At 37.3% G+C, this 27410-nt stretch overlaps 1 protein-coding gene across 4 annotated transcripts in view; it reads right to left on the reverse strand.

Moving 5' to 3' along the window:
* Positions 1 to 27410, reverse strand: part of EPS15 (epidermal growth factor receptor pathway substrate 15) — a 116948-nt gene that overhangs the window by 40822 nt on the left and 48716 nt on the right. For all 4 annotated transcript variants that reach the window (XM_063104954.1, XM_063104956.1, XM_063104953.1 and 1 more), the window contains exons 12-13: positions 25413 to 25498; positions 908 to 980 (exon numbers count right to left, since the gene is read on the reverse strand). In XM_063104954.1, coding sequence (XP_062961024.1) covers positions 908 to 980; positions 25413 to 25498 — 159 coding nt within the window. The remainder of the gene's footprint in view (positions 1 to 907; positions 981 to 25412; positions 25499 to 27410) is intronic.

Genomic DNA, 27410 nt, shown 5'->3' on the forward strand with positions numbered 1-27410 from the left:
GAATGCCTTGCATCAAAACAAAACAATGGATCTAACAATTCAGAGCTTTCTCCTACTATTAGGACAAGCAGGGAAATCCAACATACAGGTAACACATTAAGAAATGCCCATCCATGAGCTCTTACTGGCAACTGCTACCAGTGCCTCTATATCCAATCTCTTATATGTGCTAGTGCAGCATTCAGCAAATGGTACCCCTATAATATGGCCACATGCATTGCTTACTGCAATAAATAAGATATTTCCCAATTTTCTATGTTTTTGATGTTCAAAACACCCCTTTTTGTATCATTTCCCAAACAAAAATTGAGGTTTTATTATCTTTTCTATTTGTAAAGTGCAACTATTTAACACTGCACTTAGTGAAAATGGATTAAATCTATTTATGCCAAAGTTTAAGATAGCCTGGCTATTAAGCTACTCATAAAAGCTATTTTAAATTGCTCTATATCATCTCCTATTCTACTAGTATTATAAGAAACAGTCTTTTAACATACTAGGTCCCTAGCTAACAAAATTTCACATGCATGAAAAAGCAATCTGGTTTTTCATGATGATGAGATGATGATCTCACTCATTTAATTTTACTGGTGTAATAATATTCACATTGTAAGTCATTAAAATATACAATTAATGATATAATATGAAGGTAAAAATCATTTTTAAAATACTTTCAAAACTAAAAATCTACGCCGAAAAATGCTGCTTTCTCACTGCAGTATAATCTTTGCAGGCCAGAATTCAAAGCAAGAACAGTCATTTTGCAAAAGATAAACATTTATATCATATAAATGTTAAGTTTTCTCTTGATCTAATACCACATCCATCCAATAGTATGTGATCCTATTCATTTAAAAAGAATAGTCCTAAATCAGAAATGGAATACTGAATTTTATAGTTCACTTACCTGAACCTCACTTGTCCTCTGTTTAATAGTATCTTCTTTCTCCTTAAGGTCCTGTTCCACATTATTCTTTTCCCTAGAAGACCAGCAAACAATGCAAGAATATTTGAGAACATCAGCTACAGCTGGTATGGTTATCCATCCTCCTATTCCTGAATCGCTTTTTAAATACATAGTGAAACATTCAACTTTCAAATAAAGGGCAGATTTTTCTACCCTCTTTTAATTATTTATGGAATAGAAATCAATGTTTGTAAAAAAAAAAATTTGCTTTCTCACTAAAATGTGGTGAAAAGAGAATAGATTAAAAAAGGAAGAGGAGAAAAATAATCAATGAAACACTCGGGTTTCACTGATCTCACTGTTGCTATGGAAATAACGTCCAATGAAAATTGCTGGTGAAGAAAAGGAGGGGTTGCATCAGCTCTGTAAGCTTAACCCTTACATACCACTGTTAAATTAAATGAAAATAGCTAATAGAATCAACAATATTAAGGAAAAAGACATTTACTGAAGTGTTAATTTCCCCTTAAATCATAGGTAAGCAACAATTTTAGAATAAAACATAGAGAAAATGGAAATTAATACACAGGCAATTTGTTACATCAAATATCACATCTGCTCAAAAAAGCTATTTTTAAGGACCACCTATCAAACACAAGTGATCAAATATATAAAACAATATATACTAAGTAAAAATAGAATCACAGTGGCATTGATCTCTTTTACTCTTCAAATCAAACACACTGGGCTCCACTTTTACTTTGAAACATTATCTAAATTCTTATGTTTTGATCAGAGCTGGGTTCCTATGAATGAATCCCAAGCAACCTTAGATTCAGAATTACAAAATAAAGCTATTTCTTTTAAAATAAATTTAACTGCCCATTTGTACTGAAATTATACACACACACAGCTCTCTTCACTTTCTTTTCTTTTCTATAAAAAGAGAGAAAAAGCCCATAGAATTCTACAGCAACACATTTTTGGGGTGGGGAAATGTAAAAGAAGGCAATATGGAGAAGGAAGAATAACATTTAAGAAGTCTTCCAGATTAGAATTGCAGAAGTTCTCCTTAGAGCTTCATGACTATATTTTACTTTCTGTCCCAGACATAATCCAAAGCGTAAGCTCAGGCCCCATTCAGCTCTAGAATAAAGGAAAGTTAGAAAATTATACCAGAGGAGTTACTTCAGGGACAACTGTATTCTTCATTTATATTTCTCACCTTTTTGAGGTAAGATTTTAAATGTAGACAAAAACCAACTGTTTTGGTTGGATATATATGCACAATGTTCTTAAGATTTATATGGAAGAAAAAAGTATATGTATACTATTACTTTAAGCACTTGAGATGGCTGAGGAGCTCACTGTTTGTCAGGTAGGTCGCAATGTGGGTCCCGTTGTAGTGGAGATTTTAAACAGTCCCTTATCATGCAAATTGTTGTTGTAGCACATTCCTTCCTACCTTAATCTACTTATGCAAAGGCTATCCCCCACCACCAACCCTTATCAAATTAAATAAAATAGAAAAACACAGGGAAAAATTTCTGAAACTACCCCAAAAATTCTGTAAGCTCAATTTTGGAAAAAATTTCCTTCCTCCTTACTTGAGCAGATCAGTGTTTTCAGTCCTGCTGCAGCATGTCAGAGATGTCACATGAAAATCTAGCTCCCTCCCCCCACCCCAAATCCTCAGAGGCATTCTACACAAAGTCAATATCAATTTAGTACTTCCTTTCTAACAGTAGAAAATAACAAAAATAGAAAACATTACACATATCATACATCAGCACCACGCACACAGACGTGCACACTCGTATTCAATTCTTTCTGCTGTGCTGTTAACTGCTGTTACTGACAGTTTCTGCTCAGAAAATCAAATGTGCAGCCAGGAAAACAGGACTGCAAGAAGGCAGTAAACTGACACAGTAGCCAAGACAGACAAATGGGAGAGCAAAGCAAGGAAGTTCACTTGGAGAAAAAGGAAAACAGATCACAAAGGACTCTCAGCTCTAATCAGCAAACACAGTCTATGTCTGGGTAAAATGGAGAAAGCTTGAAATGTACAAATTTGTCTTCATAATTTGGAGTGTATGGGGAATAGGGAACAGTGCCAATGTCTCCAAACATATCCTGAAGACAATTCCAACTAAATAAAATATGGGGAGAGAGAAGGGGGAAAAGGAGGAATTGGTAAAGGGACACGAAAATCAACTACATTGTATATTGATAAATTAGAAAATAAAAAATAAATAAATAAAATACAGGCATCTTTAGGCACTAATTCTTCTTAGTATGGAGAACAATTAAATTACCTTGATTCATGTTTATCTGGTAAAATTCTGGTCTCATGATAATTCCTTTTATTATCAAACCAAATATTATAACATACATTGCTAAACAGAAAACTTAAGAAAATTAAATGTTCAGTTATATCACTTTCTATAAAAAACATTACAACTGAAAATCTGTCCCATAAATAAATCAGACTGAAAATTCAAATAATTTTCTCATCGACCTATATTACAATTTCAGAGATGCCGAATTGTTATTCTGTTGTCTTCTAATGGTTCTTAACTTTTGTAACTATCCTCTCATTTCAAGCAAGTAAAAATACCTAAACATACATTTATTTAGGTGCTCTAAAGGATGACTGCCATATTTCTTACACTCTCCCCTCTTTTGAACAACATGTATATTTTTCTGAAGGTGATGAATACATAACCAATACAAAGCATTCTGTTTAACATTTATAACTTAAAAAACATAATTCTTTTTTCAAGGATCTACACCACAATAAAAAGTAACGTTTATATTCAGCCTCCCAAGAAGCCCACCAATATATGTAGGTAAGATATATCTCAAAAACAGGTGTGTGGGCATTTTGCCCAAACCGCTACTCATCTTGGATGTCATGACAGGAAAAGCTATTGCCTTTACCTTAGTAATTTCCAGAAAAGGGAAAATAAAATAACCCTCTATTTTAATAAAATAAATAAACCCTCTATTTCCTCTATTTTAGTCTATCTTTCTGGCCCTATTCTCTCCCAAGATGTTTGCAACTCCTGAGGAATCCACAAATATCAAAACTATAAAGAGAGGCCAGGGATAGAGCTCCCTGGTGTTCCAAAGGCTGATAGCTCTGATTCCGTGGAACCTAGTACCTCAACAACCAAGGAAAGCAAGGCCCAAGCTAGGCTTTCAGAAGCTTAAGATTGATAACTGTATAAACCTACTATGATGTAGTCAAAAGCTATTCACAAGAAGAGTCAGGCTGAGCAACCTTGAGTGCATGCAATTGACTTCCATTTTACCAGGCTCTGTTTATGGGGAGAAGAGAGTGAGCCATCTGTTTTAACTTTGATACAATTCCAATGTTATCACAGAGACAGGATTAAATCATTTTCAAAGTCCTTCCCAGATATATAGTTTTATGCCCTTTTTTCCTAAACATAAGCATCCATTGTTTTCTAACTAGAAAACAATAAAAACTAGAAACCAATGGAAACTAGAAAGCTGTGAAAACTTACAAAGCTGTATTTTTCAACCTCAAGATTTATTTATAAAAATCCTTTGGGACATATTTAACCCTAAAAATGCTCTTGTTATTAAGTAGCTTAAGTGCTAATCTCTCTCTGAAGCAGAGAACAGCATGTTTTCTCATTATGTAGTCTTCAGTAAGACATCCGGGTATTACGGAAAGCAAGAAAATGGAAAAACTGGAGACCTGGATTCTAATCTGGCTCTGCTGTGAAATAGTTTTCTGACTCTTAACCATTCAGAGTCCTAGTCTTATTTTTCATATGCAGATACTATTATTTCTACCATGTTAGGGTCTGCAAGGTGAAAAGTACAAGATATCGTGTAATTAGGGAAAAAAGAAGGCTTTGAGCCTAAGTATTAATGTTACTTAGAATTTTAAAGAACCTTGATGGAGTAATTTTTAAATTTGTTAATAGGACGTATGGGTTACTAAAAAGGTTAGAAAACATTGATCTAATATAGTTGTAGAATACATAATGTAATTACTAAAATCTCTGCCCCAAAATCTTATCTAAATATCATTCAAAATAATCTACTCTCTTCTTTTGGAAATTCATTATATGGTTTCCAAAGCACAGGATTTAGAGAAAAATATTCCAGAATTAATATACTGGCTCCATCACAAATCATCTTAAATCACTGTAGTAACAGGTATTTGCTCTGGTTGACCATCCCTTCTAAGGTCCAGCAGTCCCTCTTTTAGGAGACTGCTCCTCTCTCTCCCTTAACTGACATCTTTCTACCCATATAGTTCAGACAGAAGATGCCACTTTTTATAGTCTCTATCTCTCCGAGCAATGATTGGCTAGGATTGGCTCTTGACCAAAGCTTTAACCAGTCACAGTATCTCACCTCACAATCACAGTGATTAATGCAAGAATGGGCCAATGACCAAAGCCAAGACAATCAGAATCTTTACCTAGGATGCCTTTATTTGGATCTAATAAAAATGTACTATTACTAGTACCATATCTACTACTACTACTACTACTAATAATAATAATGATAATAAATTACAAAAGCTAGCATTTATTAAGCATTTACTACACAATTGGCATTATGTGATAAGCACTTTACATGGATTATCTCATATCATTCTTAGGAAAAATCATTCCTGTGAAATGATAAAGATGGGTAAATGTGAGTCGATGTGTTGCTGGCAGTTGTCCCTGCTTAAAGAATAACATTTTCATACAAAGAAGCTAAGGTAAAAAGCAGGGAGAGAGTGATTCTTGGTAAGGCTTAAGCCCTGTCACCTCCTGTGGTAGTTAATTTTATGTGCTGACCTGGCTAATCCACAGTACTCAGATATCTGGATAAACACCATCCTAGATGTTGCTGTGAAAGTATATTTTAGGAGATTAACCTTTAAATCAGTAGACTTTGAGTAAAGTAGATTACTCTCCATAATGTGGGTAGACCTCATCCAATCAGATGAAGGACTTAGAGAGTTTCAAGATGGCAGTGGCTGTGGCGGATGGCACGGAGTAGCTGAGGTGGAAAAGGCGGCCACTGGACCTCACGCAGCCGGGAAACTTGTGGACCTTCCTCTTGCCATCTCTTAAGGGAGGACCGCTGCTGCTGGCTGGTCGTGGGGGCTGACCGCCATTTTGCCCCCGGCAGGAGAGGCTGCCTCATTTACAGGCAACAGCTTTGAAATGTGGAGCAGGAAAAGAACTGTTTCGTAGCTGCAAAAGCGAGCCTCTAAACGGGGAACATGGCGCCAGGGCTGCTGTGGATGCAGACTGGATCCCGGAGGCCGGGGCTGCGCTGAAGGCGGCCAGCTGCCCTATTCAGGATTCGAGGTTTCAGGCCGGCATAAAAGAAGATTCCTGGGAAACGCCCAAGCCGCGCAGCGGGACCGAGCAAACAGCCCGAGGCGGCGGCAGCCGAGAACGGGAAAGGTGACAAACCAGAGGCAGAGAGTGAGCGCCCAACCTGGCACAGCCCTGTGACAGACCCCTGACCCGGCCCAGCTCGGGGGGCTGATGCCCACCCGGCTTCCGCCTGCATCACCAGGCAACTCACCGCCCCGGGGCTGCCTCCATTTTCCCAGGTGGTGGCAGCTCCGCCCAGCTCGGCTCTTCACTGACCCTTCCCACTTGCTTGCCCCGGCACCGGGCTTCCCGGGGCCTGCAGGCTGGCCTCCCCTCCCACTCCCTCCGCGGTTCTCTGGCGGGGCTGGTGACGTGGGGCGTCCCTGGCCAGTGTTGGGAGGGCAAGGAAGTACGGGAGGGGCCGACTGTCACTCCACCACACCCTGGACTCCGGCCCCCGGTAAACTTCCTGTTACTGGGAGGCAGATACCATCTCTGCGGCCACCAGTTCGGAAAAACGCGTTACCAATTTCTGGTTGGGAATAATGTGGTAGGAGAGTTCCCAAGTCCGCTTGAACCTGCCAGAGAGCTGATTGCAGGCGGGCACTAGACTCGGTCCATGCCAGGGGGATACAAAGGTGAACAAGTCCCAAGAAAGATCTACAGTGCTACAAAGGCACCCAGAGCAACCGGTCGTCTGTGCCTAGCAGAAACCTGGTAGACTTCCTGGGCGAGGTGGTGCTGAGCAGGGTCTTGAAGGCCCAGCTGATAGACGAGGGTTGCAGAAGACACGTCCCAGCCCAGCCCAGTACGCACAGAGTGGGGAGACGTGTGGCCAGGGAGGCGGAGACTCGACACAAATCACACACCCTGTGGGGTCGCCACTGCACGATCCAACAGCCTGGGCCAGGGCAAACGGAACAGGGAGAAGTCCTGCATGGGAAGTCAAAGCTCAACAGATATCACACACCCTGTGGTACGTGATCCAGCAGCCCAGCAGAGTCCAAGCTGACCAGAAAGGCGGCTCCCCAGAGAGGCACAAGACCCGAGGCAACCATACACACAAGGCACTAGAGGCCAACTGAGCAGTCATGGAGGTAGCCATTCCAAATTGGCAACCACATAAACATCTTAGTCAATAGTCTCAAACCAGTGGACTGTGAAACCCCCTGCCACAATGAATAAACACCAAAAAAAAGATACCAGAAATACAAAAAATCAAGAAAGTACACCACCAAAAGTTAATAAATCTCAAACTCTAGATCCTATAGAACAAGAAGCCCTTGAAATGACTGACAAGGAATTTCGAGTGATAATTCTAAGGAAACTGAATGAGATACAAGAAAACTCAGCTAGACATCATAATGAAATGAGGAAAAGTATACAGGATCTGAAAGAGGAAATGTACAAGGAAATCAATGTCCTGAAAGAAACTAGCAGAACTTGCTGAACTGAAGAAGTTATTCAGCGAAATAAAAAACACAACGGAGAGTTTAACCAGCAGGCTTGTGGAAGTTGAAGAGAGAACCTCTGAACTTGAAGATGGGCTGTTTGAAATAACACAAGCAGACAAAAAGAAAGAAAAAAGAATCAAAGACATTGAAGAAAATCTGAGAGAGATATCAGACAACCTTAAGCGCTCAAATATCCGAGTCATGAGTATTCCAGAAGGGGAGGAAAATGGAGATTCCATTGAAAACATATTCAACAAAATAGTGGCAGAAAACTTCCCAGGTATAGGAAAAATCACAGTTCTTCAGATCCAGGAAGCTCAATGATCTCCAAATGTATTCAACCCAAAAAGGCCTTCTCCAAGACATGTTATAGTCAAATTGGCAAAACTCAGAGACAAAGAGAGAATCTTAAAAGCTGCAAGAGAGAAGTGTCAAATCACCTATAAGGGAGCCCCAATCAGGCTAACATCAGACTTTTCATCACAAACCCTAAAAGCTGGAAAGAATGGGATGATATATTCAAAATACTAAAAGACAAAGATTGCCAGCCAAGAATACTCTACCCTGCAAGGCTATCCTTCCGAAATGAAGGGCAAATACTATATTTCTCAGACAAACAAAAACTGCGGGAGTTCACTACCACACAACCACCCTTAAAAGAAATCCTCAAGGGAGTACTGGGTTTGGTTCCTGAAAAATAACTACCACTGCCATAAAAACCCAAGAAAAATCAAAACCCACTAGTATAATAAAAATGGCATTCATGAAGAGAAAGCAAGCAAACAAAAACGCTATCTACAACCTAAGGAACCAACAAACACAGAAACCAAACAGTAAATCAGAAATCAAGGAACAAAAGACACCTAAGACAACCAAACAACCAATAAAATGCTAGGAATAAATCAACACCTTTCAATAACAACTCTTAATGAAAAAGGCTTAAATTCCCCAATCAAAAGACAAAGACTGGCTGACTGGATCAAAAAGGAGGACCCAACTATATGCTGCCTACAAGAGACCCACCTCACCCATAAAGATTCACATAGACTCAGAGTGAAAGCACGGAAAAAGATTTACCATGCAAACAGAAAAGAAAAACGAGATGGAGTAGCTATTCTTATAGCTGACAAAATAGACTTTAAACTAAAAACCATAAAAAGAGACAATGAGGGACACTACTTAATGATAAAAGGACTGATCCATCAAGAAGACATAACAATCATAACTATCTACGCACCCAATGTTGGAGCAGCCAGATTTATAAAACAAACTCTGTTAGATCTAAAGAAGGAAATAGACACTAATACCATAATAGCAGGGGACCTGAACACCCCACTGTCAATATTAGACAGATCATCTAGGCAAAGAATCAGCAGAGAAACATAAGATCTAAACAATACTCTAGACCAATTGGAATTGGCAGATATCTACAGAACATTCCATCCAACAACCTCAGAATATTCATTTTTCTCATCAGCACATGGATCATTCTCCAGGATAGATCACATATTAGGTCACAAATCAAGTCTCAATAAATTCAAAAAAATTGGAATTATCCCATGTACTTTCTCAGACCACAATGGATTAAAACTAGAAATTAATAACAAACAAAACTCTGGAAACTATACAAACACATGGAAATTAAACAGCATTCTACTTAATGACATACGGGTCCAAGAAGAAATCAAGCAGGAAATCAAAAAATTTATTGAAACTAATGAAAACAATGATACATCATACCAAAACCTGTAGGATACTGCAAAAGCAGTATTAAGGGGGAAATTTATTGCATTAAATGCTCACTTCAGAAGAATGGAAAGATGGCAAGTGAACAACCTAACACTTCACCTTAAAGAACTAGAAAAACAAGAACAATCCAAACCTAAAGTTAGCAGACGGAAAGAAATCATTAAGATCAGAGCAGAACTGAATAAAATTGAAACCCAAAAAACAATTCAAAAGATCAATGAATCAAAAACTTGGTTTTCTGAAAAGATAAATAAAATTGACAAACTATTAGCATGGCTAACAAAAAAAAGAAGAGAGAAGACTCAAATAACAAAAATTAGAAATGAACAAGGCGATATCACAACTGATTCATCTGAAATGCAAGGAATCATTCGAGACTACTATAAACAACTATACTCCAACAAATTTGAAAATCTGGAGGAAATGGATACATTTCTGGACACACACAAGCTCCCAAAACTGAACCATGAAGACGCAGAAAATTTGAACAGACCAATAACAATAAAGGAGATTGAAGCTGTTATCAGAAGGCTCCCAACAAAGAAAAGCCCAGGACCAGATGGATTCACAGCAGAATTTTACCAAACATTCAAAGAGGAATTGACACCGATTCTTTACAAACTATTCCAAAAGATAGAAACAGACGCAAATCTCCCAAACTCATTCTATGAAGCAAACATCATCCTGATACCAAAACCAGGTTAAGATATAACCAAAAAAGAAAACTACAGGCCGATATCCTTGATGAAGATAGATGCAAAAATCCTCACTAAAATACTAGCAAACAGAATACAGCAACACATACGTAAAATTATTCACCACGATCAAGTGGGATTCATCCCAGGGATGCAAGGTTGGTTCAACATACGCAAATCAATAAATGTGATACACCATATTAATAAACTCAAACACAAGGACCATATGATCATCTCTATAGATGCTGAAAAAGCATTTGATAAAGTTCAGCACTCATTCATGACAAAGACCCTCTATAAGTTAGGTATAGAGGGAAAGTATCTCAACATAATTAAAGCCATATATGACAAACCCACAGCCAATATCATCCTGAATGGGGAAAAGCTGAAAGCTTTTCCTTTAAGAACAGGAACTAGACAAGGATGCCCACTCTCACCACTCCTATTCAACATAGTGTTGGAAGTACTAGCCAGAGCAATCAGAGAAGAGAAGGAAATAAAGGGCATCCAGATTGGAAAAGATGAAGTCAAACTGTCCCTGTTTGCAGATGACATGATCCTATATATCGAACAGCCTAAAACCTCTACAAAAAAACCTCTTGGAATTGATAAATGATTTCAGCACAGTAGCAGGATACAAAATTAACACACTAAAATCAGTAGCATTTCTATTTTCCAATAGTGAACATGCAGAAAGAGAAATCAAGAAAGCCTGCCCATTTACAATAGCCACCAAAAAAATAAAATACTTAGGAATTGAGTTAACCAAAGAGGTGAAAAATCTCTATAATGAGAACTACAAACCACTGCTGAGAGAAATTAGAGGATACAAGAAGATGGAAAGATATCCCATGCTCTTGGATTGGAAGAATCAACATAGTGAAAATGTCCATACTACCCAAAGTGATATACAAATTGAATGCAATCCCCATCAAAATTCCAAAGACATTTTTCTCAGAAATGGAAAGAACTATCCAGACATTTATATGGAATAATAAAAGACCACGCATAGCCAAAGCAATGCTCAGCAAAAAAAATAAAGCTGGAGGCATAACACTACCTGACTTTAAACTATACTACAAAGCTATAAGAACCAAAACAGTATGGTACTGGCATAAAAACAGACACACTGACCAATGGAATAGAATAGAGAATCCAGAAATCAACCCACACACTTACTGCCCTCTGATCTTTGACAAAGGCACCAAGCCTATTCACTGGGGAAGGGACTGCCTCTTCAGCAAATGGTGCTGGGATAACTGGATATCCATATGCAGGAGAATGAAACTAGATCCATACCTCTCACCATATACTAAAATCAACTCAAAATGGATTAAGGATTTAAATACACACCCTGAAACAATAAAACTTCTTAAAGAAAACATAGGAGAAACACTTCAGGAAATAGGACTGGGCACAGACTTCATGAATACGACCCCAAAAGCACGGGCAACCAAAGGAAAAATAAACAAATGGGATTATATCAAACTAAAAAGCTTCTGCACAGCAAAAGAAACAATTCACAGAGTTAACAGACAACCAACAGAGTGGGAGAAAATATTTGCAAAATATACATCTGACAAAGGATTAATATCCAGAATATATAAGGAACTCAAACAACTTTACAAGAAAAAAACAAGCAACCCAATTAAAAAATGGGCAAAAGAGCTAAGTAGGCATTTCTCTAAGGAAGACATACAAATGGCCAACAGACATATGAAAAAATGCTCAACATCACTCAGCATCCGGGAAATGCAAATCAAAACCACACTGAGATACCATCTAACCCCAGTTAGGATGGCTAAAATCCAAAAGACTCTGAACGATAAATGCTGGCGAGGTTGCGGAGAAAAAGGAACTCTCATACATTGTTGGTGGGACTGCAAAATGGTGCAGCCTCTATGGAAAATGGTATGGAGGTTCCTCAAACAATTGCAGATAGATCTACCATTCGACCCAGCTATCCCACTGTTGGGAATATACCCAGAGGAATGGAAATCATCAAGTCGAAGGTATACCTGTTCCCCAATGTTCATCGCAGCACTCTTTACAATAGCCAAGAGTTGAAACCAGCCCAAATGTCCATCACCAGATGAGTGGATACGGAAAATGTGGTACATCTACACAATGGAATACTACTCAGCTATAAAAACGAATGAAATACTGCCATTTGCAACAACATGGATGGATCTTGAGAGAATTATATTAAGTGAAACAAGTCAGGCACAGAAAGAGAAATACCACATGTTCTCACTTATTGGTGGGAGCTAAAAATTAATATATAAATTAACATCGCTTCTCGGCCTTTTGGCTAAGATCAAGTGTAATATATAAATTCACACACACACACACACACACACCAAAAAAAAAAAAACCGGGGGGGGGGGGGAGAAGCTATAACAACCACAATTACTTGAAGTTGATACGACAAGCAAACAGAAAGGACATTGTTGGGGGGGAGGGGGGAGGGAGGAGGGAGGGAGGTTTTGGTGATGGGGAGCAATAATCAGCCACAATGTATATCAACAAAATAAAATTTAAAAAATAAAATAAAATAAAATAAAAAATAAATTTTAAAAAAAAGATGACGGACTTAAAAAAGACTGAGGTCTCCCAAAGAAGAGTGAATTCTGTCTCCAGATAGCCTTCGGATTGGAGCTGCAACATCAACTCTTCCCTGGGTCTCCAGCCTGCTGGCTTGTACTACAGATTTCAGATCTGCCTCCTCCCAAAATCATGAGCAAATTTCTTTAATATCTCTCTCTACTCATACATGTGCGTGCATGTGCACATGCACACACACACCCCACTGGTTCTGTTTCTATAGAGAACCCTAACACCCCCTCTCCCATCTATACCCTTACTCATCCCATTATATGGAGTCATCAAATTCTCCTTTTTACCTAAACCAGCTCCAGTTAGGCAGCACACTTCATCTTTAAGCCTCAGTTCTCTTCTCTTCAAAGAAGTATAATAAAACCTGTATCTCACAATTGCAGAGGATTAAATAATTTATGCCTACACACCTAGTATACAGTAGATGCTAAATAAAAAGTTAAACAGTAACAAACTCTTAAGCTGTTGTTTTCTCATCTGTAAATTAAAGATAATCTCTGCTTTACATATTATGCGTGGGATTGTTGTGAAGAGTCAAAATATGCAACCGAAACCAATGCACCCCTATGTACCTTTAAGACCTATCTACTGATTCAACAAACATATATTGAATCCTATTACATACTTGTAACTGTGCTGTACTTTAGACATACATAAAACAGTGAGACAGGTGCCTGCCCTTAGAAGCTCTCAATTCAGTGTATGCGCACAAATACTTGGTGTGAGGGGTCAGGGAGAACATAAAGAGATGATTACAATGCAGTATACCGGGTGCTGCAATGGGTAAGCACAAGGTGCTGGGGGAACACAGAGGACGGAACCCTGACTCTCCCTAGAGAGGGTCAGAAAGGACTGACTTCGTATTAGTGAAGGAAAGATAATTAATTGCCAGATAAGCTGTGCAGACAATAATGGTATGTTTGTAAATAAAAATTACTCCAGTCTGGGAATGCTTTGCAAATGAGGTGTGATTTCAGCTAAGCCTTGAAATAAAAAATGAATGTCAGGCAGGAAAATGGCATTTCGACTAGAGGGAGAGCTTACATAAGAAGGCCCAGAAGATGTCAGTGAAGCAGACCAAGAAGAAAACTTCCCAAATTTGATAAAAGACCATAATCTACAAATCCAAGGAGCTCAATGATCTCCAAGTAGAATAAATCCAGAGAGACAAACATTATAATTAAAATTGTTGGGGCTGGCTGGTTGGTTAGAGTACAGTGTTGGCAACACCAAAGTCAAGGGTTCAGATCCCCATTCCGGTCAGTCACCAGAAAAAAAAAACCCAATCAAACTGTTGGGAGACAAAAACAAAAAGAAAAAGAGAATCTTGAAAGTAGCAAGAGAGAAGGGACTTGTCAACCCACCACGTACAAGTCATCCTTAATATGATTACGAGTGGATTTCTCAGCAGAAACCTTGGAGGCCAGAAGGCAGTGGAAATGATATATTTAAAGTGCGAGAAAAAAAAAAAAAAAACCTGTCAAATGAGAATTCTATACCCAGCAAAAATATCTTTCAAACAAATGAAGGAGAAATTATTTTTTCAGGTATTATTTTTAAATATATTTATTATTATTATTACTATTTTACATTCTAAGATGTTGTTATGGAGCAGTTGGGGTGGAGAGGGAAAAGGGAAAGGGGAAAGGGGTGGAGGATAGGGTAGGAGGAGGAGGAAGGAGGGAGTGGGGGTGTGGTCGAGGCCCAAGGCACCCCCCCTTATTCTGGCAGGGGAGCCTGGGAGCTTCCAGCAGCAGCTTGGTGGTCATCGCTGGGCTGGATGCAGACACTGGGGTGGTGTGGCTGAGGCCCTTGTCCCCTGCCACCCCCACCCCAGCTCAGGAGGCTGGAGTGCTTCCAGCAGTGGCCTGATGGTAGTTGCAGACTGGATATGGACGTCGGGGCGAGGGGCATGGCTGAGGCCCTTGGCACCCCCACCGCCTTGGCTTGGGAGCCCGGGGTGCTTCCAGCTGTGGCTTGGTGGTCATCACCAACCTGGATACAAATGTCAGGGAGCATGGCTGAGGTCCTTGGTCCCCCACCACCGTGGCTCAGGAGCCCATGGCACTTCCACTGGCAGCCTGGTGGTCACCACTGGGCTGGATGTGGACATCAGAGGGGCATGGCTGAGGCTCTCAACCCTCCCCCCACCCTGGCTTGGGAGCCTGGGGGGCTTCCAGTCCTTCTCAGTTTTATAGGTGTGCATTGGTGGTGTTAGACCTTTACCGGTTAATAACAGAACTTTGTCTTTGATCTGTGGGTGTTTTGTGTTTTCTTTCACTTCTGTGTTGTATTATTAGCTACCCCCACTGGTTAAACCCTGTACTGGAACTAATTTGTTGTCCTTTGCTGCTTATGTCTAAAATGGGGGAACTTCCTGTGGGGACCAGCACATGAGCTTTGTGGTTGACCTAAATTGCTGCTTTGCTGTTGATTCTCTGAGGAAGGCTTTTTGTGCAGCTCAGGTTTTAATTGCTGTCCTTTTAAGCACTTCCAGGTCTTGTGAGGTCCAGTACACCTGGGTTGGGTGGAAACTCTGGTCTGGGCCTGAGTCTTTTCAGCAAACTGCACTTCCTACAGTTCTATATTCCTGACCAGGCTCCACTGAGTCACCCTGTATCAACTGGAGGGCAGATCAGCTGTCCATACTGTACCCTGATGGTCCTCTGGTGGGCCCATCTCCCCCATACCCTGTACTCCAAACACTTCCCATGGGACAGGCCATGTGCCAGTCCCTTGTGATGACTCACCAGCCTCTGAGTGGTTCCTTTTTTCATTTGTCTGTGGCCCCTTGCTCTATGTGGGTCCATGGGAACACTATTAGTGGTCTTGTTGGCCTGGGGGCCACCAAGGCCCTCTTCTCCCCTGCAGCCTCCAAGCAACTTCATATAAAGGACACACCAGTGGCTTTTGCCAGCTCTTGCTCTGTGTACTCATCAGAGTCAGGCTTGAAGTGGTTGAAGCTTGAAACAGTCAGAATGGTTCTTTCTTTCTCTCATTGTGGCTTCTCCTGCCTTCACGAACTCCACAGGTCTCTCCTCCTCTTCCCTGAGCTCTAGCAGCCCCAGCTTGGCAGTTGTTGCTTTTTAATAGCTGTAAATTGGTCAATTATGGGAGTTGGTGACACTGGGTACCGTCTGTTCCACCATCTCGATTGGAAGAAGGAGAAATTAAAATGTTCCCAGATGAACAAAAGCTGAGGGAGTTTATTACTACTAGGCTTGCCCTACAAGAAATGCTAAAGGGAGGCCTCCAGGTTAAAATGACAGGATGCTAGACAGTAATTCAAAGCCATATGAAAATACAAAGATCTCCAGTAAAGATAAACACATAGGCAAACATAAAAACCAGTATTATTATAATTTTGATTTAGAATACCACTTTATATTTTCTACAGAATTTAAGAGACAAATGCATTAAAAATAATTATAAATCTATTTAGTGGATACGCAATGTATAAAGATATAATTTGTGACATCAATAACATAAAGGGAAGGATGGGACACATAGGAGCAGAGTTTGTATGTGACTGAGATAAGGATATCAATTCCAATTAGATTGTTCAGTGTGGAATGATGAAAAAGTTTTGAAGATTCATAGTGGTGATTGCACAATAATGTTAATGTACTTAATACCACTGAATTGAACACTTTAAGTGGTTTAAATTATAAGTTTACATTATATATGTATGTGTATGTATGTATATATATATATATATATTTTTTTTTTTTTTTTTTTTTTTGAACGGCTGGCCAGTACAGGGATCCAAACCCTTGACCTTGGTGTTACAACACCACTTTCTAACCAACTGAGCTAACTGGTCAGCCCCATTATATATATTTTACCACAACGAAAATTAATAAAAAAGAAAAAAGAAAGTATAGAGATGAGAATGTTCTTGAAAGACATTTATCTGGGATGGATGGTTCATGTGTGATAAACGAAACTGGAATGGTAGATCAGGGTAAGATTATAAAAGAACTTCAGGACTAGCTAGATGTGTTTACTTTTAGTATACAGGAAATAGTGAGTCCTTAGAGGTTTCTGAGCCATGCTTTTTTGAACTCTGAATGGCATTATTAAGCAACACAGCTCTTCTTTCTCTACTGGCTTGTGAGGAAAGAGAGGAAGCAGAGACTCCTATTGCTCTGAAAGCTGATGACAACTGCTAGAAAAGAAAAAGAGCACCCTGATTGCTTATCTTGGGAACTATCAGAAGCCTTGAGCTAGATTACAGTAACAACTATAGACAGCTGATGATCAAGTCTTGGCTTTTAACTCTGTCTGAAAGTTGGACAGCCCTTCATTCTAAGAACTCACAGTGAGTAGATAAAAAGGTAAAATTTGAGGACAAAGACACTGATTTTTAACCAGTTTTTAATTTTTTTAAAAGTTACCTTAATTATATAATCTCTATATGACTATGTATAATTTCATTCTTTCAACAAATATTTACTGAATATTTACTATTTACCAAACGAGATTAAAGTCAAGCCCCTACTTATAGCTTGCTGGTGAAAACAAACAGGCACTAATTATAAATTTTTAAGGTAATAGCTGTAAAAGTTTAAGTGCATATGGTACTATGGGAATTCACTTAGTTCTGAGAGGCTGGCTGTTTTAATGAGTTTTATTTTTAAAAAATAAATCAGAGAATATATTTATGGGGATAAATTATTGAAAAGAGAGCCTAACTGGAATCAGAAAAAAAAAAACAAATTTAGGGGTATGCTTTACATGACCAAAGCACTACTCTCTTACTGGCAGGACCCAAAATTAGATGGTCATTTTTCAAAGGAGAAATAAAAGTTTATTTTACAAACCCAAAATAATTCATTTATTCTACTCATCCAGCAGGAGAAAGTAAGATGAAAAAAAAAGTGAAAGAAAAGAAATATAAAACTAAAGCCTTAATTTTCTCAATTATAAAATAGGGATAATAAAGTTGATGGGCAGGATTAATTTCTATTTTATCTAGAAAGACAATGCCTGGCACACAATAAATTTCAGCAATTATTATTATTACCATTATATTATTTACTAGTATAAAAGCACAACATTTACTGGCTTTTTGAAAGTTGTAATAAAACATCCAAAGTGATGGCAGTTAGGACTCCAAAATGTCAGGATAGACTGTGACTCTTAAATCCTCCAGGAGCTGAAATTTCTTGGTAGATATTTTTGTTTCCCAAAGACAGACTGTAATACATCTTAAAAATCATTGCTCTGTTAAAAGAACTAAGTATCCCTTAATAAGCTACCAGAGCCAAAAAATACTGCAAGCAAATGAAATGTAATTTTTACAGAATATAATTGATTCAGACCAGAGCAGGTCCCACAGAAATAAAATGCAAGCCACAAATGTAATTTAGTAATCTAATAGCCTCACATTAAAAAGTAAAAAGAAACAAGTGAAATTTATTTTAATAAATTTTTTTAGCTCAATATATCCAAAATATTAACATTTCAACATGTAATAAATATAAAAAATACTGAATAATAATTTATATTTTTTCATACTAAGTCTTTGAAATTTAGTATATTTTACTCTAACAGCACATCCTAATTCAGACTAGCCATATTTCAAGCACTCAGTAGCCACATATGACTAGTGACTACTGTATTACCACAGATTCAAACTTCAGCAAGGAGGTATTCAAATAAGGGGAGTCTCTCTAAACAGATGTTTTAAGGGTGATCCATACATTTGATGTGAAAATGAATTAGGCTACCTCTTTATTACCAAGCAAATACACACTACAACCTAGAGCTTCAATTGTTTAATCAGTAATGTCGATCTTGAGGTAGTCACAATTGAGAACTTCTAGTGTCAGTGCCACAGGTCTTTACAGGGTCAGAAACAGATCAGGTTGGATCACAGAAGCAAAAGAGCTCCAGATTCAATAGTACAAGAAATGAACTCTCCAGACATCATAGTTTCTAAAGGTATTTGAACCAGACTAAACTAAGAATATAAATTTTTTAAAAATTCAAACCACATGCTAAGATTTCCTAAAAAAAAATTTTTAGGTCAGTTCTTAAATATGATTGAGGTAAAGGTCTATGTATTCAGTAACACAGAATCTGGCTACCTGACTACGTACTTCAGTCTCTTTTCAACTAGAGAAAGAGTTCATTCAGCTACTCTAGCCAATACTTATTAAGCAAGTATTCAGTAAGTCCTATGCCCTAAGTGCTGAGCTAGGTATGGGGATGATAATGATGATGAAGAGGAAGAGGATGACAACGATGATGACTAAATGTACTAAAGTGTATTGAGAGTCTACCATGTTCCAAGAACTGTGTTAAGCATTTTACATGGTATTATTTGTATTTCCATTTTACAGATGAAGAAATCGAGGTAGATAATTAAGTTTATTTGTCCAAGTCATGTCAGCAATCTGGCAATCTGTTTTTAAAAAGCCCATGCTCTGAAATACTACACTATATTGCGTCATTAGAAATAAGAGATGATCTCTGCCACCACAGACACTTCAAAGTCTACTGGTGAAAGAAATATAATTTAGTATTGTAAGTGCTCTGAGAGAAGGGAACAATGCTCTCTGAGCTGAGGTAGATATCAGAGAAACCTTCTTGGAAATGAAGACTTGTTCATTTCTCATCTGAAAAATCAGGATAAAACTACTTACCCTTCAGGGATGTTGCAAGAATTTAACATGAGAATCTATATAAAGCAGACATAACCAATGCCTGATAACTATTATTGTAATTATCTATCCTGGCCGAAGACCAGGATAACGAACAGGCCTGACAGGATGTGGCTTTTACTTCCTGATGTTCTTGCTAAAAGGACAGAGACGGGAAGGAAGTAGAAGCCAATAGATGACAAAATATCAACTCCTGCCTCAGCATAACTCACTACCTCCACACTATCCAAGTGAGTGAAGCAATCTCTTAATATGTTTTGCCTTTTCCACTGCCAAGACTTCTCTATCTGAGGCATTTTACTTCAGAGTAAGGGTTCTTAAAAATGGGTTCATAGATCGTTTTTAAGGGTCTGGAAACTCCTAAAATAAATACAAAATAGTGCACGAAGATATACCTGTCTTTTTTTCTAGGGGCAGGGACTAATAGCCTTCATCAGATTCGCAAAGGAAATCCCTGACACAAAAACAGGTCTGTGATTACCATGATTCGGTAATTCTATTTCTTCATATATACTCAAAAGAATGCAGGGTCTCAAGGAGGTAATTGTACACCCACGTTCATAGCAGCATTATTCACAATAGCTAAAACTTGGAAGCAACCCAAGAGTCCATCAAAAGATGAACACATAAGCAAAATGTGGTATATACAATCAATAGAATATTAGCTTTAAAAAGGAAGGAACCTCTGACATATGCCATAACATGGATGAACTTGAGGACATTATGATAAGTGAAATAAGCCAGTCACAAAAAGACAAATACTGTGTGATTCTACTTACAAGTGGTCAAAATCATAGAGACAGAAAGGACAATGGTGGTTGCCAGGGGCTGGGGGATAGGGGAGAACGGGGAGTTATTGTTTAACAGGTACACCGTTTCAATTTTACAAGAAGAAATGCATTTTGAAGATGGATTACGGTAATGGTTGCACACATTGTGAATATATTTAATACCACTGAATTGTACACGTTAAAATGGTTAAGTTGATAAATTTTATATGTATTTTACCACAATTTTAAAAATTGAGGGAAAAAACCCACGTCTGCAAAAAATGAGAAATTGGCCTGTTATTACCCTTAATGTCCCTGTGAGAATTAAAAAAACTTTCATATATAAAATCCTTTTCTAAAGTTTTCAAAATAAGCCGTTATTCAGAAGATCTTTTGCCTTATTTCAGCTTTTAATATATGGCCTCTACTCTGCCATAAACCTTGTAGGAATTAAGTCTGGAAAAATTCTAATATATATATTTTTTTACTATTATTTTAATTTATCAATATATATCATAGTTGATTTTTGTGTCCCTTTACCAGAAAAATTCTAATATTTATAACATACTTTGGTTCATTCATTCAACCAACTAACCTATATTGATTCTATGGTGTCAGGTATTGTGTGTGTTAATTTCTAGATCTATCAAAGTAAATAAGACATAGCTCTTGCCCTTAAGGAGTTCAAAATTTACTAAAAAAGAAACGTAAATTACAGTACTACATTAAATGGTTGCAAGCATTATAATAAAAGAATAAACTCTGGAAGTAGAGGAAAGAGCAACTAGCAATCTGAAGATTTCAAGGAAGGTTTGACAGAAGAGATGATATTTAAGCTGTGCCTTCAAGCATTAAGTAAACGTTTACAATGCAAAAGGTGTGCTCCAGACAAAGGGGAACAGTAGGATCAGAGGGACAGAAGAATAAAAGTGGTAGCATGTTGAAGTAAGATGTAATAAACCTACACACCATATGGCTGGAGAAAAGGGATGAAGCTGAAATCGTAGGTTAGAGCACTCCTTTGAGCACTAAGAGTACAAAGAGCAAACACCCAGTGTCTGTTCTCAATAAACTTTACAATGTCAAAGGGGAGGATAATTCTGCTGTACTGTGGGAGGTGGCTAAGACAGAAGAATAGTCAGGATGCCAAGAGAACGTCATGACAAAAGAGCCTTTACAGCACTCTCAGACAAGTGAACTGGATCCAGTCAGGGATGGGGAGTCACTGAAGGATCTGAGTTGTATTTTTATATCGGCTGATAAGATGATCCAAAGAAAGAAGGAAAGCTTCAAAGCAGGGAGCTAATTAGGAAGTTACAGCAATGATCCAGATAAAAGATAAAGGCTGAAATTAAGAAACAGTAGAATGGAGAAGACAGACATCAACAATATTAAATGAATTATTTTCTCATATATTATAAGCTAAGCACTAGGGATATAACAGTGAATAAGCAAGTAGTCCCTACAGCAAAGAAGCACGTAGTCTAGTAGGAGATCAAAAAATAGACAATTATAATAAAGTATGGTAAGTGCTATGGCAGTTGTAAATATAAAAACTACATACAAGAGCCTCTTAAGACTTGGGAGAGTATGAGGGCTGGAAGACAGAGTCAAGGAAGGCTTCCTCTCCCAGAGGAAATGATATATAAGGTGAGATTTGAAGGAAAAGAAGGAGTTGGTCAGGCAAAGGAGATGGGAAGATATGAATGAATTTAAGAGACATTTCAAAGATCAAAAAATAAAGATGAGAATAAGAAAAACCTCAGGTTTCTAGCTTAAGTGACTAGATGAATGGTGATGTCACTGAGAAACAGAGATACAGAATAGACATCCGGAGGAGACTAGGAAATCATGTCCTATAGGATCTTCAGATGAAAAGACCACTAAGTGATGAAAAATATAGATCTTGAGCTCAGGTGAGAGATCCAGATATTTAATGAGTATTACAACTATTGCTTTTCCTTCTTTAAGTTAAAAATATCATACTAATTTAATCTAAGTGACATAAATCACTAAATTAACAGCAAATATTGAAGGAATCATATAAAAAATTAAGAGAAAAAAAATGCCAAGAGATATTCTGCCACAAGCTCTTATTGTCTTATATTTTCTACTAGAAGCAATTCGGTGAACTAGAGATGAAAATGACATTCTATTTTCTGAACAAAAAAAAAGAACATCCTTTACCAAACTAACTCACAAGTTTATAGACAGCTTTCAATATTTCCATTGGTTTGCTATGCTCAAAACAAATTATTTTTCTAGGAAACAAATTCCTCTTTTCATTATGCTTTACCATATTTTCCAAATTTTTACAATGAATATGTATTATAACCATCATCAAGGGGGAAAATAAGTACTGTAAAGCACTGTAAAGCACCATATTAATTACAACTCATTACAATTCCACATTATGTATGTTGTTCATTTGCAGGTTTGGTCCCTGGACTAAAATTAAATATCTTTTCTCAAAACCAACAAAGCAGGAGTTAATCTTTTGTCATAACAATTTAGTAAAAGCCACAAACAAAATATGTTTAAGTTCTTTTTTCCTGGTTTGTAGTAATAGGCATCACATTCTGAAATATTAATAAAAGATTTAAAGGCTGAAGGGTACACTTTGCACAGAAAAAATTGTCATTTGCAATAATGAAAGCAAAGTTTTATAATGTAATACCTTAAAGACTCGGTAATAGTGACCTAATACCTAATACCACCACTTACAAAAGTGAATTTTAACAATCGTAATTTTAGTATAGACAAATGAGTCTCATTATGGCACAGAAGACATTTTCAAATCTAGCTACTATAAAATGTTTATTACATATGTAAGGCAAACAAAAATGTTTATGGACCATTTATAAAGCATATGAAAATGAAAAGTCTAAACACCATTATAGACTCAGTAATTAAATGCTTACTTCTATTTCAAACCAAAGCCAAAAATTAAAAAATCTTAATAAGGGGGAGAGTTATATAATAGAAAGAACACCGAACTTATAATAAAACCTGTTTTTGGTGCCAGCACTGTCTCTGACTTGATGTGTGACTTTGGATTTGAATTTGCTCCCACGAGTAAGGAAGAAATGGACTATATGATCTTCAAGGAGTTTTGTTTGTTTGTTTACTTTCTAGGATTCCAATATTGAAGGCTTTATGTAAAAGACAAATTTTTTTTTTTTTCCTGACCAGTAAGGGGATTGCAACCTTCGGCACAGTGTGGTCTGCACCACGCTCAGCCAGTGAGCGCACCAGCCATCCCTATATAGGATCCGAACCCGCGGCCTAGGCGCTACCAGCGCTGCACTCTCCCGAGTGAGCCACGGGGCCGGCCCTAAAAGACAAATTTTTGAACAGGAATTAAGAACTTGGTAGAATTTAGCACAAAGCAGATATGTTCAAAACTAAACAATGACATTTTAAAAGGTGCCAGACTAAATTTACAAAATGTCAAGTCATTTTGTTCAAAGAGGTAGATGATAATAAGGTCGATGATTGAAATTACTGCAGATTTAAAGCTAGACTGCCTGAAGTAGACATTTGCCTCCCAGGATTCATTCCTCCTCCTGGCAACAGCCTCCAATTTTCATTCAAGGATGCTCTCTCCTCCATCTGGATCTTGATGGCAAACCACCTGCTCCTCGTCCCCCGGGACAGTGTTCATGACAATTCAATAACCTATAAATCCATGGCCACTGACTGGTTCAGGGGTGGGCACAGCCCTAAGCCAAGCCAATCAGATCGAATCTCAGGACTTTCCCAGGAACTGCCAGAAGAAAGGCACTCTCCACAAAATTTTAAATTGTAAGGACAAGAGCCTAGATGTGTTTTAGCTCTTTTGCCAACATGGGAGAAGAGTCTGTTTGAGGATGGAACCAACCTAGGTGAAGTAGAAAGAAGAAATGGAGAGAGCAACAGAACTGATTATATCATTTCAGCCTGAATATCAAGCTATGCCTTAAGCCATCCCTTCCTCTAAAAGGTTTTAGTTTCACAAGTCAAATTCATTCTCATTTAAGTTAGTTTGGGGTGTTACCCCTGGCAACCAAAAAAGTTCTAACAACAAAGTTTATCTACAGCAATCTCAATGCAGTCTCACAGATGAAGTAAGATCATTGCCAAGTTCTTGCTGTATAAACTAGATAAGTCATTTAATCCCTTTATGTTTCAGTACCATCAATAAAATGCAGTATCTGCCATTATCTGCTTCAAAGTACAGAAAGGTTCAAAAAAGGCTGGAGTAAATACAAAGTGATATTTATTCATTTATTTTTTGGCAGCTGGCCAGTACAGGAATCCAAATACTTGACCTTGGTGTTATCAGCATCATGCTCTCCCATGGGTTCAACTTTGTGAAGTTTTTTTAAATATCACAAAAAAGTGATATTTAAAAGGTCTCACCTTTTAAAAAGTAATTTTAGGTAGTCCTTTTTACAATGAGTATTACCATGAAGTTTCCAGGGAACAAAGGAATTGAGGAAATATCAATCATACCTGTTGTACTCAGATTCAAATTTAATTGAATTTCAGTCTATCCTACACTGTACCTTTTAAGAAAGAAGATTCAACTTAGAATTAAGTAGTCCTGGGATCAGGGTATTGGCTTTACAGCTGCCAAGTTTGTACGACTTTGGGCAAAATAATCTAAGCACCTTAACTTCCTTACCTGTAAAATAGGACCACCACCACTATCTGAAGTCACAAGGTTTTTGTGATGACCAAATAAGAATTATGAAAGCTCTTGGCTCGGTGTCTGTATTTAACACTCCTTCCATCAAATGTATTAAATAATAATGTTTTCCTTATAATATCTAAAGTTGGATAATATCTAATGTTTCCTTAAATATCTAAAGTTGGAGAAAAACTATATTTCATTCATTCAAAGACATACTTTTTTTACTATTTTTCACTATCTGAAATCAAATTGTATCTTAAAATTAATAGCATACTGTTCTTTATTTGGCAGTGATTTGTCTTCTTTTCAATGGTATATAAGAAAATAGCATATCTTGCAATTAAAAGTTCACTTATATCTGATGAAATAAGGCACAGTGATTCCATTCAAGTAGAACTATGGTACACCTTCAACCAAATAAAGTAGCATTTACCAAAATATACATTAGAAACAGAAGGGTGTGTGTGTGTGAGTGTGTGTGTTGTTCATGAAGTCAGCTGTAATTTTACTTTACATACCTCTGTAGGTCAACTATTTCATTGTTAAGGGTATCTAGTTCCTTAATAGCAGAGAAATCTGCAACAGGACTTGATCCTATGATGGTCTAAAAACAAAAAGTTCACAATTATACATTATTACTATAAAATTATGTAATATACGGCAAAGCACTAAAAAAGTTAAAAGCTCTACATGCATTCAAGGTATTGCATACTTTACTGTATTACACTTTTTAATTAAGAAAACCATATATAGTGCAATTATATAATTATATACTTAGTTATATACTAAGACATTTCCCTTAAATTCTCCAAAAGCTGTTATTTTATAATATGTACCCCCCACCTCAGATCCCAATGTCTTTGTCACTTGATCCTAGCCTATCCAGAACCTTGCATAAAACACAGATCAGATATATAAACTAATTTCCCCACTGAAATGCAAATTTCTTAGGGAGAAGGATGGTGATTTATTTGCATTTGTATCACCTGGCACAAAGTTGAATCACAATTATAATCGTGGTTGATTTTATTCAATTCAACAAATATTTACTTTTGTTAAATATTTTAATGTCTATTTAAAATAAAACCAACTGCTCAGGCGTGTTCCATAGTAATTATTAATATCACCATATATGAGACTGTCTTCATATATGACATCCTTTACAAATGGTTTTCTTCCAATAATGAAGATACCAAAAAATATTCTCTGAATGGTACTTATAATTAGAAAATCTAGCTGCGTTTATTCTGGGCTCTGCCATTTTACTAGCTGTATAATCTTCACCTGTAAAATAGGGAAATAATGTCTGCCCTGCCCACTTTACAAAATAATGTATATGAAGTCACTCTATAAGCTTTATAATATTTTATAAACTTAAGTTCCTGTTACAATTAACTCTTCAACAGAATATGCTCTTAAAAGATGTATGCCTCCCAATGAGTTGCTTCCACCTTGGCTCAATCTCCTTTGTGAACCATTGTTGATGCCCTATATAAAAATATAACTGCTCCTTCAAACGCTTGACCAGTGCTACAACCCGACTGACAAATAACAGAAAAATCATCATCTGGAAATGTTAAAACTAAACACATAAAAACTAAGATATATTGATGACATTATTTGCAGTGAACATAAAACTGAGTATTAGTACTTATGCTGTTATGAACTTAATATAAGTCACCAGCTCACACAATAGAAGAAACATAGAAGCTTACAATATCCCATCTCCTCACATTTATATGATCATACACAATTTACTAAGTACTTTCGAATCCATTAGTCAATTCTCAAAACTAATTTGAAAAGTGAGTTGTAGGTAGGGCAGTTACTATTATTAACCCCATTTTAAAGCTGAGGAAACAGATTAAATGACTTGCTCAAAGTTGAACCCAGCTAATAGGTAGTTTGATCAAGTATTCTGATTAAATTCAAATTCAAGTGCTCTTTCACATAAGCCCCTTTGTATTTGCATATTAAATCACTTAGGTAAATAAAAACATTACTCTCTAAAAAGAAACTTAATAAACAGGTACATCAATTAAATATGGCAAATATTTCTTTCTGTATTTCTTTATGCCACACTGCATTTTTAGTACTGATCTGTTTTGTTTTGACTATCAATACCCAAACTCTGCATTTTTAATACTGACTTGTTTTGTTTTGACTACCAATACCTAAACTCATCAATTACTGCTATTCGCAATATTATACTAATTACAGATTTGTGTCAAATATAACTCAACTATTTTTTGCTCCACCGATACACAGTCCTTATCAATGCTAAATTAAATTAGAAATTTTAAAATGGTTTTCTGAATGTGACAGTTATTCACTAGGATTTTAACTCTTTTTAAACTTGACCTATGAGCTAAGCACGGACACACAGCTAGACAGGTGAAAAAAAAAGAAAAATTAGCACATGGTCTCACTTTCACCATGTAAATGCTACTGAGAAATTTTGCTATCAGAGGTGCAAGTATAAGAAACTCATGACTTCCATACCTCTTCTGTCACTC

This window comes from Cynocephalus volans, chromosome 8 (assembly GCF_027409185.1).
Source record: "Cynocephalus volans isolate mCynVol1 chromosome 8, mCynVol1.pri, whole genome shotgun sequence".
NCBI lineage: Eukaryota > Metazoa > Chordata > Mammalia > Dermoptera > Cynocephalidae > Cynocephalus > Cynocephalus volans.